This window comes from Arvicanthis niloticus, chromosome 17, assembly GCF_011762505.2.
Source record: "Arvicanthis niloticus isolate mArvNil1 chromosome 17, mArvNil1.pat.X, whole genome shotgun sequence".
Lineage (NCBI taxonomy): Eukaryota > Metazoa > Chordata > Mammalia > Rodentia > Muridae > Arvicanthis > Arvicanthis niloticus.
The window spans coordinates 15,401,347-15,417,403 of NC_047674.1; the positions used below are offsets into that span (position 1 = coordinate 15,401,347).

The following is a 16,057-nucleotide window of genomic DNA, read 5'->3' on the forward strand; positions in this document are numbered from 1 at the left end:
CAGGCCATGGCTCTGCTCGGTCTTCTCTCCCTTCAACCCATTTCTCTGGAACAGCTGGCACTGCCTAGATATCTCATCTGTCTCCCAAACGCTCAGCCACGCAGAATTCCCCACTTGGATAAGAGGAAGGTACACAGCTGGGAGAGTAAAAGGGAGGCCAGACAAGGTACATGGTGCCATGACCCACTGGATGCTCCCATGGAGCGTGCCTCCTGTTCTGGAGGCTGGGAGTGGGTTGTATGACCACCTCACAGCCTGAACCTCTCTCTCACCTGGCCATGTTTTTAAAGGGGTCTTGAGTAAAGTCTGCTCATCCGTTTTGAAAAAGAGGAATCTGGGGGAAGACAGTGAAGCTCAGAGAAAATGTACCCTGTGGGTATACAAAGCAATCTGAAAACTCAAGAGCAAAAATGCTTTGAAACCCAAAACTTGATGTAATACATGATTCCTTCCAGAACATGATGGATGTTAACTCACAAAGCCTATGCACACTCTGTGCCCAAGGGGTGTGGTCCTGCCCTGTCCTCTAGTAGAGGTCACTAAGTGCCACCAGCACGCTGCAGTAAACAAGTGCTAGAAAGCCCAACAGCTTCCAGGGCTCAGGCCTAGGCGTTCCTGCAGCCAGCTGGCCATACCTTCCTACCCCACAGCTGGTTACATGAGATGTTGTTTTAATGTCTTCATGGCCTTTTCCACTTCACAAACACTTCTATCACTTGGAACAAGTCCTGACGAAGCCAGTGGACAGGGACTGGCGGGACCTGCCAGGCAACAGTCAATGCTTACTGATGGCATCCCAGAGGCCTCCAGACTTGATCCATGCTCAGACTTATTCAGTGTGGCAGTGACTGAGAAAGCAGATGGCCCAATGGAACATACTCCTTCCTGTAATGCTCAGACATTTCACCAGGTGACACAGTGCCAGTCAATTCCCCAGCGGCCAGAAAGCTGTGTTACTTTATAAACTGACAGTTGATGATACTAGGCTTTTTTTTTTTTTTTTAAAGCAACCAGCTTTAAAAATGATTGTAAGCACAATTGGCGGTGTGGGACTGATCAGTCAGAGAGCTGAGTAATACTGTCCTCTACTTATTTATTGGCCTTTTGAAACCGGGCCTCAAATTCAAGATCCTGCCTTGTCTCTGCTTCCCAAGGAGCAAGATGACAAGCATCCCCCATTGCCACCTCCATTACCCCCAAATGACAGATGCTTGGATAGTGAGAAGGGCCCATTTTGGTGTTTTATCTCTGGTGTCATTTGCAGATGCAAACCCACTACTAATGACAAGTATAGTGGCTTATGCAGAGTTCACTTTAAAAAAAGAGTCTCAGATTATAGAACACCCAGCTGGGATATATGTTAGAAGCATGTTCTTAGTTTGAAACATCCACACAAACACAAAGTTATTTCCCATCCCAAAGGAGAAGCCCAAAGGCCACCTCACCCTAGCCTGAAGCTCCAGGCTCTGTACATTCTGGTCTCCAGCTCACTGAAATGGTGATTGGGCTCCAGGGGACTCGGACAGTTTTCTGTGTTTAACGGTTGGCTGTGGAAAGGTCCACTATAATAGTATTTTAGAGCCATGAACCTGTCGAAACCAACCTGCCCAATTATTCCCAATGACATTAATAACACCGGATATCGCACTAATTGTGTCCAGTTTCTATGCAGACGAGGCCCCGGGGGGCTAATTTTGCTTCCTCAGGGGCGAGCATCTCAGCCGTCAGACTGACTTCACAGGGAATCCCTCCTCATTACACAAGTCTGGGCTGTCAAACTTTTTTTCCCTTAAAGGTTAATGGGCCAATCAGTCATCAATTATTTTTGTGGAATTCTAGCAGACAAAGGGTTAAAGGGCTACAGACAGCTGAAAATAGTTCAAATATGCGGCGGCTGTTTTTAACAGGAGACACCTGATGAGGATGAATACAGAGACTGGGGGGGCGGGGCGGGGAGGGAGGGATGGAGAAGAGCTGGACACTTGCAGATACTGGCTGCACAGATGGGAATACAGATGGAAAGACAGCTTCCACCAAGACCAAGGCTCCACCAGAGACATGGTCCAAAGTGGTACGACCCAAACAAGGAAGTGGAATGGGTTTGTTTTCCAAGTTCAAAGGATGAATGGCCTGCAAGGGACACTTATGTCAGTGTGTCACTGGTCACATATGAGTCTGCACTCTGGAGGGGGAAGATGGTCTCTCAGGCTTCCTGGAGCCTGGAATCTGACTGAGGTCCACCAGGGATTCCAGCTGTAAGGCAGAACTTGCTTCCAGCCGCACTGATGAACAGAAGCTTAGCAAAAATGGTGTGGGCTTTTAGCACTGCACAGAAAGGAGGGTTCAGGTGAAGGGAAGTATCCACATAGGTATGGCTGATGTCAGTCACAAGTGCAGTGAGCCTAGAGGTATCCAGATGGGCACCACTGAGCATGATCAGAAAATAAAAAAGCCAAGGCCCTCAGGGAGAAGGGCATCCTGTCCTTGGTTTCTGCCACAGAAGAATGGGCCTTTGGTAGGGCACACCATACCTCTGCTCAACACAGACACCAACTCTGCCTTTGGCCACCCCTCCATTCACGAACGGCAACAAGGGGTTTCTGGAGTAGGAGATAGATTCACATGGTGGAGAAGGGCTTCTCTTATACTCTGTTTATCGGGTGCCTGAAAGCAGGTCATTCCACCTCTCTTTAAAGCTTTATGCCTGTGTGTGGGTATGTGTGAGTGCAGGCATGTAGAGGTTGGAAGGAGACTCTGGATTGCTTAAAGTTGAAGGTCCAGATACTTACAGCCACATTTTGTGGGAACTGAACTTGGGTCCTCTACAGGAGTGGCACATACTCATAGGCACTGAGGCATCCTCTCTCCACCCTTTTTGGTCAGCAGCCATATCAGCAGTAGCTGGCTAGGGATGACCATAGCATGCTGTCCTCACCTTCCTTTTGCAAGGGAATCTATCCCCAGGATCTAAAGGGCCCACTGACTACTGTCTTAATTGTAAACAGATGGACAATGCTCACAGTTTCAGTCTCCGGGCCTCTCCCCGCCTGGGCCCGTGGGCTCCCATGAGGCAATGTCACACAGAGCCTCAGCTTTGTATGCTAATGTTTTGAGCAATATATGCTGTACACTGCTTCAGCGTTTGTCCTTTAAAAGCCCACACACACTTGGCATACAGTTTAGATATTTTTTCAGATGGTGGAAGCCACTTGTTCAAGATGTCAGCTCAAACCCACCATAACACAAAGGTCAGCTTTGCTCTTAAATTTCCTCCTATTTCTAAAGGGAAAGATGGATATAATGAATGTTATGGCCAAACAATGGTCTGCATAGTTACTGTTGGGAGGCTGTCTATGTTTTTGCTGTTTGTGGTCCCCTGGGCTCCCAACTGCCTTCTCTACGCTCGCCCAGGTGTGCGGAGTCCCCAAGCACAGCCAGCATGGCCAACCTTGCTTTTCTTCCCCTGAGTCCAATTCTGGAGTGGAGATCTCACAATCTGGCTTTAGCTCCTGTTTGAATCCTAGGTCCCTAGTTGGCAGATCTGTTTGGGAAGGATGAGGAGATGTGGCCTTGTTGGAGGAGGTGTGTCACTGTGGGTGGGGCTTTGAGGTTTCATAAGCCTATGTTATTTGTAGTTAGCACCCATTGCCTCTTTTCCTGCCTCATGGTTCTAACTCGGGATGTGAGCATCCAGCACCATGCCTGCCTGCCTGCTGCCATGCTTCTCACCATAATGGCCATGGACTCACTGTGAGCTCCAATAACCCCTTTCTTCTATAAGCTGCTCTAGGCATGGTGTCTCATCAGGAACTAATGGTGGTAACTACGGCAGCACATTAACACAGTCAGCACGTAGGTATGCTAGCCTCTGCCGATTTGTCCCTATACTGACAAGTGACTTTCCATGGAGTGACTAAGTCAGGACTCCACAGAGCAGACCCTGCTTGAGAGGCCTACGCCACACAATGATGACCCAGAGTAGGTTTCCTTTGTCTCTCTCTGGGTAGAAATAGACCTCTGTAGAGAGAGCAGGACCACAGGGTCTTTTTGGACATTGGGCCATTTCTGAGTCTGGCTGATCTTTGGGTACAAGGGTCATGTGGAGTGTGAGGTGACTATATTCAGGCACTCTGTTGACTAACAGAAGGGGTAGGCTCTGTATACTGAGCAGTGCTCACTGCTTCCAAACCTTCTTCCTTTCCTTCACTCCTTTATCCATGTATCAGAACTCTGTCAAATAGTCTAATGACACTGTCACTCTGGTACCTTAGCTGACGAGTCCACTTGTCTCTGGCAGCTAGGGGAGGGCAAGCTTGTCTGCTACATCACACTGACCTGGAGGATTGCTGCCACACGGGGCTCCTGGTTTTTTCTTATATAATGTTTCTAGGCTCCTAGGCACTCTCTAAGAAACATCTGCTACAGAGTCAAGCACTCAAGGTGAGCCCATTCACCTGACATCTAGACTTCTTTTTTGCTTGGGCTACTAAGAGGGCCAGCTAGCACATTACAGCACTAACAGGCCCCGGGGCTTGCTCCACAGGTTTCGAGACAATTCCTGCTGAAGGAATTGCACTCACTGTCATCAACTAAGGGCCAGAGTTTAACCACAAAAAGGCATCGAAGCTTTAATCCTGGACAGTATAGGTGTTTCCAAGTGTCTGCCTCGCTTTCAAGGATAAGCAGCCCAGATGGGCAAAGGTTATGTCTGTCCTAATAATCCATTTCACACGGTTTATCATTGCATCTTCCATATGGATCTGTGAGTGAATGACTCTCTCTCTCTCTCTCTCTCTCTCTCTCTCTCTCTCTCTCTCTCTCTCTGTGTGTGTGTGTGTGTGTGTGTGTTCTGGAGCAAACAGCTCAGCACAAGGTTTGGGGAATTTACCACAAGCTCAATTCCCCATGTGTAACACAATACCTACTTGGCAGGGGTTACTATGAGGAGCAAAGGAGACAATGAGGTCCAGGGGTCAGAAAGGAAAGAAAATGAATAAAAAACCAAAACCAAACCAGGCCTTTGGTGAGATCCAGGGCTTAAAGTACAACCTTGACTATCTCACAACTTGTATCTCCAGGACAGTTCTACAACTTCTTCAGGTTCCTACCAAGAACTGGGTTTATTAATTGGCCCTCTCCTAGTTAATAAAGCCAGCTTTTGTGTCAATGGAACTGAACTTTGGTGCCAACCTTATTTTGGTGTTTTCTGGGAATCCCTGAATAAATCTACCACATGGAGAGTTTTAAGAAACATTACATTTCAAGATGGGTCTTTCAAATCACCTAACAAAAGTCAGAGTGTTTAGCATACACATTTTCATGAAGGGTTAGTTTACAGACAGTGGTCATGCAGTATATATTAATTGCCTGGAACCAGAAAAATGTTTTGATAATTTATGGAATTATATGAATTCTGTAACAAATTGTTGACTGTTGTATGGCACAAGGCAGTGTGCACACACATGAGGAGCGGCCGTATTGCTCAAATGAAAATCCATAAATGTAACTACACATTGAGCAGCTTACTGTGGCTAGAAATATGGGAGGGACCAGAAGTGTGGTTCTCGCACCCCAACCTTCATGGCTAATCCATGTCTCAATGCCCACAGCTGCTGTACTGCAATCCCCATGGATAGCTGTAGCACTCACTTGTATGGAGGGACCGCAAGTGTGTTAAGCTATCAAGTATTCAGAGAGGAGTGGATCTCATCTGGTCATCTCCTGCCCTCGATTGCCCCCCCCCCCCACCCCCAAACTGGCCTCCTTCCTGAAGCTCTGGCTGCCTTGGATGCCAAGTCCCCTGTTGTGGAGCAGTGATAATGGAGGAGCAAGCCTTCTGGTGACTTCTACATACACAGACTGTCAAGCTAGCCCAGCAGTGTCTTCTGGGAGGCCCTCCAGCAGGTGATGGGCAGGAGGTTTTAGCTCAAGGCTAATGAGAGAACTGTGTGCCTTCTTACTGCTCCCAATTTTGTATTCAATAACTTTAAAACTAGTGTCACAACTTCAGTTCTTAAGGCAAGAAGTCAAGCAATAAACCCATCACCTATACCATATAAAAGAAAGTCATGCATGGTAGGTACCCAGGAAAGAGACATAATACAAAACGTGACCCCAAAAAAACCCTGGGAGGGAACACACTGATATCCTTTAAGCTCAATGGGAAATTGTAATTGAGAAATAGTTTCTTAAATTTTTGTTTTCTCAGTTTTGTTTTCTGAATGTTTGAAGGGACATGTGGCCAAACCAGGATGCAGCGGTGTCGGGGCAGATAAACTCCCTCGAGGGTTGCAGATACAACTGTGATTACAAAATGGCCTCTTAATAAGCCGCCCTGCAAATGTGGCTCTTGTTTTGTACAGTCACTTCTGCTTGAGAGCAGAGCTTTTGGTGGTAAGGCAGGAGTAACTGTGAAGGGACCAGAGAGAGGATGGGGACATAAATCAGGAAAGGTTAATGACCGGGATGCGAGGAAGGGACTTTGTTTACGGAAACAGTGTGCAATTTAAAATTTACAGGAGATTTAATGCCATTGCTTGGCAATCGCTAAAATCAACAGCCCAGAAAACAGTGACATTAAGAAAAATATTACAGTTATAATCATCCCCAAATAAGTCAATTAGTGTTAGGGCGCAAGCTCGCCATTATTTGACCCATTTGGCTTGCACTTAAGTGAAAAAGAAATCCCCCCTATTATACTGAGCTTGCTGGATTGTGACCTGCTTTGCATCAAGTATTCCCCGCCAGCCTCCCTTCCTTGCACCTGGGTGGATGGTGCTGGTTTTCCCTTGCCTGGCATCAAAATAATTCTGACCCTTGACATTTGTAATCATAAAAAAAAAAGGCAATTTATAATTGTGTTGTTCAAATGAAGGCGTGGGGGGTGGAACTCAATCTGCTATTATACAAAAGCAATGACGGCTGTCTCCAGTGGAAAAGCAACCCAAGTCAATTTGTGAACTTTGGCACCAGACGACCTTTAGAAACAAAACAATATACGGAATTTACAAGCAATAGCAGCCCATGCAAATGGCCCGGGCCTGCTGCCTCTGGATTAGAGCTGCAGAGAGCATTATGGAGAATGCTTCCACAAAACAAATTAAGACTGTTACTTAAATGTCACGGCACACTATTGTATTTGGCTACAGATCATTACACCTGATACTAACACTTTAAAAAACTATAATAACTTGGGAAATATTACATTGAGTGCCCACATGTATAAAGGAAAAGGGGGAAAAAAAAGAAGAGAAAATAGGTTTCCAAAGTAATTTAAGCATCACTACCCTATGACTGAAGGGAAAGGTCAGAATTTAAGTAAGCTGAAAGGAACATGAATGGTAAAACAGAACACACAAACAAAAGGATGAAAAGACCACAGGGTGGACTGCAAACACAACAGGGGCATGCGGCTGCATGGGGAGGAAGGAAGGAAGGCAGGGAGGCAGGAGCTGGGTACAGGCGGGCGGGCGGGGTGCAGTTACCTTCGGTGTTGGTGCTGCTGCTGCTGTATATGTTTCGCAGGCTACCAACACGGTTTAGTTTCCATGCTTTGCGTTTGGCTGCATCCCGAGAGCAGAGAGGGCAAGGGGGAAAGAGACAACAAAAAGGAAAAGAAAACAAATGAAAAAGGGAGAAAAGAAATGTCAAAGTAGCGCGTGAAGTCACCTCTGAGTGCACAGCAGGGGGCAGCACCCAAGGGCTCCTTTGCTGGCTTTCCACTCCCCCCAGGACAGCACAGAGGGCTTGAGAGGGTAGGTATGCCAGCTCTGGTAGATGAGTGCTCACAAGATCAAAGACATTCCCAGGCAAATGTGTGTACACCCCCTTGGTAAGTCCGAGGCTGCTCATTGAAGGGCAAGTGCTGGCCTTGGGCTGCTGAGGGCCATCCTTCAGAAGCTAAGAGTTCTTATCTGTACAAGTATGTGTCCAAGTGATCTTGGTGGGAAGCAGGTTAGGTATGCACGTTTCAGAGGCAGGTCTTTTAAAACAAGAGCATTTTTGTTAACTCCTCTTCGCCTACATCGTGAGATGAACACTAGTGGAAAGCAGAAAAGCCCTGTGACCATCTTGAAGCCCAGGTGGGCTCCCCAACAGCAGAAGGCTTCTCAGACTCTTCAGAAAGGGCAGACACCAAGCCACTTTTAGAGGAATGCTAGGGTTAGCAGTGAAAGGCTGGGCCAATCGGACATAGTGCGACATAGTGCAGTGCAGTGGACACTGCCCAGACGTGTGGTAAGACACTCCAGGGTCACAGCCATGTTACACACGAGCACACACACACGCACACAGAGAGAGAGAGAGAGAGAGAGAGAGAGAGAGAGAGAGAGAGAGACAGAGACAGAGACAGAGACAGACATAAACACAGAGAGAAACAGACACACACAGAGAGACACACAAACACAGAGAGAGACAGACAGACACATACACAGAGACACAGACACACAGAGACACAGAGACAGACAGACAGATACAAAACACTGGAGGCTTGGAAAAATATGGCTTACAGATTCCCTTAGTTCCTGATGATACAGGTCACAGAACCCAATGGGAGTTGACAAAGTGGCTCCTGGGAGCCAAAGGCAGAGCTATAGGCAGACACCAAAATATTCACCAGCGGTAAAAGTTGCCATGTTTCCAAGGAAGGGTACCATGGGCCATCTGTTTCTCAGCTCCACAGTCAGGAAGAGAACCGGCTGGAAGCTTACATCAGGTGATGCAGCACGGGTAGGAGGCCAGACTGACCCTGACTCAGGATAGGTTCACCCTCCCTGTCTGCTGAAGTGTTCAAGTCACTCAGCTGCAGAAGTGTGGTGTAAGCCCTGGTTAGGCTGTGTGAACAAAGGTCTCTGATGGTAGAAAGTGACCTAGGGGCATGTCTAGGTGAGTTCAGTTGCTGGACCTCTCCTTGTGCTTCTTTATAGACTGTCAAGGAAGCAGAGTAGGTTCTGAAATATGGCCTTATATATTCAGTACAAGGTTTAATCACGAGAGCAAACAACTGTGAGGTCACTGTCCATTGACTTAAAATGATTAAGGCTGCTATAATTAAACACCTAAGGCTCACAATAGATGTAGTATGAACAACAAATAATTTGATAAGAAATGTAATCCCTAACCAGTAAATACCTAGGGCTGCTGCCTGGAATCTTCTTCCTACTGTATATGGGCCGAGACTGAACTTTTCATGGCTTTTAGGTTGGGGAGTGGAGAAGAGTGCAGGGACTTTTCTCATCTCCAAGTCTTCAAGGTCTTTCCCAGGAAACAATACACCTGGGAAGGGCTGTTCAGATATCGGTCAGCACTGATGTCAATCAACCATGAGCAATGAAGGAAATCCAGCTGCTCAGTCTTCAAGAAAACAAAGGCTTGCTGTGCTCGTGAGTGTGCACGCATGCACACGCACGCGAACACATAAACACACACTCCCTTCCACAGGTTACACTGTGTCCCCACAATGAGGCATGTGTTTCCTTTTTCACTAGTGGATGCTCCCAGAGTCTTGGGCCATATTGAAATGAATAAGTTATGAATAAGTTCCTGGAAGAAGAGGTTACTACAAAGTGTCCCGGGAAGCAGACATCCTTTTGGAGCATTTACATATAAATAGGCAGCATCCCAGCTGCTGCTGCAGGAGTGTAAAGCTCAGGGGAAACCTTCTCCAGGTTGCTTTGCACTCTGTATTTTTCATGCTCTGTTCTCTCATTACGGTTGGGATGTATAACCAGGAAGTGAACTTACAGCCTGGATTTCTATTAACCTATTGATGAAATAATCAATTTTATTGTATAAAATGCCATGGCGTTTTCTTCCTTGTAAACAAATGGCTGTTTTCTGGCTGGTACCTAGGTCCTGAGATGAGTGAGCACTTGTCTCTGAGGCATTGATTGCTTAAGTTGCCTTGTTTAGGAGATTTTCAACAAGAACCAGAATCATGATCATTGATAACATCTTCTCCGGGAAAATAGCCACATGGTACCAAATGGAGCCCTTAGAACTCCAGCCCCATGCGGTGGGCTGACCATCATATACCCTGTAGCATCCCTGGTCTCAGATCTTGGCAAGTGTGATACCTAAGGCCATCATGCTCAAATGCTTTTCTTTGTAAACTATTTTTTCTTCCTGAGAGGGTCTTACCATGCATCCAGGCAGGTCTCAAACTCCTCTTACCTCAGCCTCAGGCCACAGACAGGCAACATTTACCCCACTGATAATCTCTCAGTTAAATTTTAGATTTTTCAAAAACTTCCATGAATATTGTTTTGTTTATTTTGTTTTTAAAGCACAGGGAACATTTAGATTTTTGTTGTTGATGTTACTTCTTAGGATTTCATGTGTAGCTAGACAAAGGACACCATGGTGAAAGCACGTGGCTGTCTTCACACTACGCTCTGCATACGGGATGAACCCAGGTTTTCATTTGGATTACAGCAGCAGCTAACTGACAGGGGCTGTACCAAGGTCTCCAGTGGTAGACAATTCCATGGACGTGACATCCCAGAAGATACAAGGCTGGACCCAAGCACAGACCCTGGGTGTGCTATCTCCCCTCCCGTTTCATTTTTACAAATTAAAGTTCAACATAGGAGGAAAGAAAACTCACTAGGCTTTGTAACACACAGCTACAAGTGCAAGGAAAAATGTCACTCTCATAATGACAACTGAACAGGCACAGTGAACTTAGCTACACATAGACTTGCTTTGGGACAGCCAGAGCAGGGGGCCGAAGAAGCAAACAGGTTGAGTCCTTAGAACAGAAGTTTAAAAGTATCATCCCTGGACTGAGTAACTAATACCCTTCTCACTGCTGCAGCAAAGCATTTGGCAAATGCAGCATACAGAAGGAAGGTTTTGTTTTGGCTTATGGTTGGAGGATACAGTCTGTCATCAGAGGGAAGGCATGAGGGCTGGGGTGGGGGCAGGAGCTTGAGGCAGCTGGTCACACCATACACACAGTCAGGAAGCAGAGATGGGTGCTGGTGCTCAGTCCCCCTTTCTTCTTCTTCTTCCTCAGTCCAGGACCTTAGCCTATGGTTCAGTGTTACCGACAGTTAGGGCATGACTTCCTTCCTCGGTTAACCCAATCTAGCAATTCAACTACAGCGGTCTCCAGAATGCGACTATGTACCTAGTTGACGGTAAAGATTACACTCGACAATGGTTGCAAAGTTATTTTCTAAGGATTAAAAGGACTGAAAATTTGACACACTCAAGCTAAAAGCACAGAGACATAGTTGGTGACCATGTGATCCAGCAATGGTATTGCTGACTTTCTTTGAAATATACATTAGTTACTGAGAGGACAATTCTTGGGGACTAGAAGATGCTTCCATTTGGAACCTGTGATATCAAAACAACTAGGGAAGATGAGGTGCTGAATCCCACACTCCACCGTCCAGTCATTTCTCTAGTCTAGTAGCCACCTACCTGGCTGGCAAAGAGGTGGATGCCGCCCTGCACATTCAGATCTGTGGAGCTACACCCCCTCCCAAAGTCATGCTCTGAATGAAAATGGCAGCTATAACCCCCACCCCAGTGCCTTTATAAAGTGCCTGATGTCTACGAAAGAACAACCCAGGGTCCACCAGAGCAAAAGAGGTATGGTATATTACTCTTGACTCTTGGTAATCACTAACAGACAGCCTCGGTCTTTTCAAAGACAGAGAGGAGAAAAACGTGTAAATTACGGCTCCCTGTGAAGCTGGAGTGACTGGAATCACTTAGCACGTGCAGCTCTCGACTATTCCACACCTCCTCATTCCTGGAAGATACAGGCTTCATATGGACTGGTGTAACCTTCAGGGACTCAGAACTTCATTTGAAAGGAAAGTTTCTATTATTCTGTTTTCCTAAATTAAACAATAGCTTTGTTTTTACCATAGCATGAAAAAGGCTGAAAATCTACTGGAAAGCAGTGTCTCTGGTAAGACTTCCAAACAGCTTTTATAAATAGAATAAAAATATTCCTTAGTCTGCTGGCATGTTCAAGACAATAAGGTTTTATCCTAAACTCTCCCTCCATCACTACACCAGGAAAACAGACTTATTAATATCACCACTGCTCGTCTTCTCACAGCTGTCTTTGTTGATTAGATAAATATTTCCTGGATAGCTGATTTAAAGAGGGTGTACCCATGAAGAGGCTATGTCCAGCCTGCTGGGGGTTCCAAGTGCACATGAATCACATCCTGGACACACACAGAAAGGCTGAAGGAAATGAGGCTGCTGCAACCCCCAGAACCAATCAGGAGAGCAAGCAGGGTCTTTTTACCTACTTGGAGGAAAGGGCTAGACTATGCACTTCTAACAATGTCTCATCCCAAGAAGGAAACAAATAACCCTCTTGCTCATACAAGGGAGGAGAAGCTGATGCCTTTAAGAGACCCCAAGCCATCACCTTGTGATGATGGGAGAGTCCTTGTCCACATTGGACATGTGTAAATCTAAAGATGTTACCAGTATAAGTCTTATTAGTACAGAAAACAGCACCTTTGTTCCCCAGAGCAGAGGGCTGACTGTGTCACCAGGGCCACCTCCCAGATGTCTCTGCTGGGCAGTGAGCTGACGGTATTGTGGGTTTGCATCACTTCCAAGGTAGGCTGCTCATGATCTTTTGTCTGCACCAACTGTGTCCTGAGATTGGGGTGGGGAATTTCTTTTGTCCAGCTGTGTGATCATTCATTTGCTCAACCAGACAGTGTAAATGTTTACTTCTTTTATAAAAAAGGCAGTGATTCCCCCATAGGATGCAACCCAGAAGATTTTTGGGTCATGTGAACTCACTACTTGCATTGTGCATGGGCTTCACACAATGGCTGCCTCCCAGAGAAGGAGTCTTGTTGAAACATTTCTCCAGAGGGACTTTGAAAGGATTAAACAAAGTCTGAGACCAAGCAGATAGATACAGCACAGTCAAGTTTAGAAGACAAAATACCTATGCTGCTGGTAGCACCCAGTGAGACTAGTCATCTTCCCAACTCCAAACCACAGGCAAGAAAGTATCTCCTAAAAGGAAACTACTGGAACAACCCACGGATCCTTAATTGAATAGTTTTCAGTTTAATTTCTAATAACTCGGAATGGCTTTCTTTACCACAGACTCCATTTTAATTAGAATACATTGGGTTTGAAAATTGCCAAGGGCTTTTATGTAGTGGACTGATGCAGGTACTTGGGGAAATGTCACTAACCCTGGTAGACAGGAAGAATAAAACCAATGCAAAACTCTAGACTCACCAGAAAACCAGAAGCTCCCGAGATGGAGGCAGTAGGACTTTTTTCCGGGCTAGAGATGTACTGAACTATAGACAGAGAGTTCTAAGGGGCCCGGGCAACTGGGTATCTCAGTCTGATGCTAGAGTGTGGATGTGAACCAGGGTAAGTGTAAGATGCCAGCATAAACAAGCACTGTCTCCATGTGTGTTTATAATGTCGATTTTGTTGTCTGGCCCGCTCTCAGACAACAGAGTTACTAATTCTCAGAGTTACTAATCTTAGTAACTCAGCAGAGAACTGAAGCAGTGTCTCTCCTGGTCTTCCTGGGGCAGTGTTTCTGAGGAAGCTGAGACTGGGAGCCTATGGCCTCTCAGCTTCCATGTTCACCAGAGCACACGGGAAGAGTGGAAGACAGGATCCTGGGACTGTAGAGAATACTGTCCTGCTGTGCCACTGTGTACTGCAGGGCTGATGCCTGGTTTCAGCCAGTAACATACATGCATGCACATGTGAATGGTGTGTGGGAAGAAACCCTACACAGGCAAGGTTGGGTCAACAGGCAAGCAGCAGTGGGGCCTGAGAATACTCAGACCCTGACTTCATTTCATTTCATCCAGGACTATCTTGACATTCTGTGGAGTCAGTCAAGATAGGGCCACAGGGTACAGGGTGCTGGGGCCCTTGGTGTCCCCGCATCAGAAGTCAGTGATAATGGGAAACAGCCATCTCTGTCTCTCGCCCCTTCCCTTTCTTCTCATCTCAGCCCCCACCCCTTCCGTTTCTTTCTTCTTTTCTTTCTCAATTTCCTTCAACAAAAATATATTGCAGATTTTTTTTTTCTTTTCTTAAACACAAAATCTTTTTAGATGATTCCAGGGAAAAATTGTTTTTTAATAAAACTCTAAATTGAGTTATCATATTTCAAAGCATTGACTAGTTAAGCAACTAATCAAAGGCATAATTATTTAATGACCATTGCTCGTGCTCTTGCGCAGGGCTGTAATTGAGGGGCTGTGATCACTGGACCACCAGCCTCCATGGCAGCAAACAAGGGCCTCTGCATTTGATCTGCTGTTTCTGCAGCCGCGTTCCAAAGGGTGGGGGTGAAACGCTCCACGCTGCGGCTCCCTCACATGTGGCATCTGAACCTGAGAAGAATTGCTATTGGATCAAGCAGAGACAGGCGAGCTGCTTCCATTTGGGGCCAGCTGCAGAAACCTCCAAGGGTATTGCTGATGTGCAGCTTCAGAAATCACAGAGTCCGGAATCCAGAATATTCTCAGTAGTCAGTGTGAAAAGACCGGAGAGGAAGAAAAGTCTAAAGTCACTCTCCCTGTTCATTCAGACATTTATTCCTTTACACACTAACAATCCCTTCTCATAAAACTGCTTTGACCATAACGTCAGGGTTTCTTTGGCATGCTCCTTAGTCACTGTGAATGATTAAACAAGGTCATTACCATTGAAGGAGGGCCAGGGAGAAGTGCAGCAGTGCTGAGCCATCAAAATAATAAAGTGTCTGCTTTCTTTCATTAGAAATTAAATACAGCAGCTTTGTCCAGGCTTAACCAAGAATGCCAGGGAAAGTTACTTTAGTATGATGGCAGAAGTGAGCTAACTTCCTGTTCCCAGCCAGTTTTTCCTTTCCACTTTCCCTTTGGAGGGATCAGTCATGGAAGTGCCATGTTGGTTTAGGAATATATACTTTTCAACAAAAGGTGCAGTTACTCAAATATCCCTTTATCACAGTCAGCAAGATGGTGGTGGGGGGTGATAAGGTAGGTAGGTAAGATTATAATAATGGTTCCTGTTCTATGCTACATATATGACATATTTGATTTCATATAGAAAGAACCAGTACTATTTAGAGAAGGGACTAGATCTCAGAAATGCAGGAAAACCAAAAAGTGATGTGAGGCTGGAATATCTTACAGTGGCAGAAGTTGATGAAAAAGCATAAGATAGACTCTCCACCTCCACCCCTACACACTGATGCAGCTGCATTTCACAGGTCACAAGACCATTCTAAGGGCAGCTGACTATCACACCTGGGATGCTTCCAGGAGTCAAGCTGGGTTACAAACTAGAAGATCAAATAGTCATGGCTCCCATAAAATGGGAGAATTGACTTTATATGTTACTAGTAACCAGTGAGGAAGAGTTGCTGGCTCTCTAGAAGAATTACAAATAATTTCTGTAGGTCCTCTGCCCTCAGTGGAGGATGGGTACAGTGACTTCCTTCAAGAGTCCATGATGGGTAAGGATAGAACAGTTCACAGACTGGGGACCTAGTGCCATTGACACACACCACATGAATGAGGGCAACGTTGGCATCAGCAGACAGAAATCATGTAGTGAGTATGCAGGGTGCACAGACTTGGTGTGTTATCTGGAGTCTCTTCCTCACCAGACTTAGAAAAATGTCTAATACACACCAGTAGCAGTCTCCATCAGAGCACCCCATGATGTCTTCCCAATAGGTGAAGCTCATCAACAAGGATGTCTGAAAAAAATGCCCCAGACAAGAAGAGTCCAAGGCAACAGAGAAGACGAGCAACTAAATGTAATATGCATCCTGAACAGAATAAGTCCTTAGATAAGAACTAAAGAAACCGAGGTAAAGTATGGACTTAAATCACAAGGTGTCCATCCAGGTTCATCAGCCATAACCAATGTCACACTAATGACAGACTTACAGGGGAAATGTGTGTGTGTGTGTGTGTGTGTGTGTGTGTGTGTGTGTGGTGTGTTGTGTGTGTGTGTGCATATGGGATTATTTCTATGTCACCTTTTTTTGTGTAAAAAAGAGGATCTTTGTCTTAATCATTTTTTTTTTAAATAA

At 45.8% G+C, this 16,057-nt stretch overlaps 1 protein-coding gene across 15 annotated transcripts in view; it reads right to left on the reverse strand.

Annotated features, from left to right (window-relative positions):
* Window positions 1-16,057, reverse strand: part of Agap1 (ArfGAP with GTPase domain, ankyrin repeat and PH domain 1) — a 435,962-nt gene that overhangs the window by 67,428 nt on the left and 352,477 nt on the right. For 6 of the 15 annotated variants that reach the window (XM_034521736.2, XM_076914828.1, XM_034521739.2 and 3 more), the window contains one exon: window positions 7,485-7,562. The exons of the other annotated variants lie outside the window; for them this stretch is intronic. In XM_034521736.2, coding sequence (XP_034377627.1) covers window positions 7,485-7,562 — 78 coding nt within the window. The remainder of the gene's footprint in view (window positions 1-7,484; window positions 7,563-16,057) is intronic. 15 annotated transcript variants of the gene reach the window in all.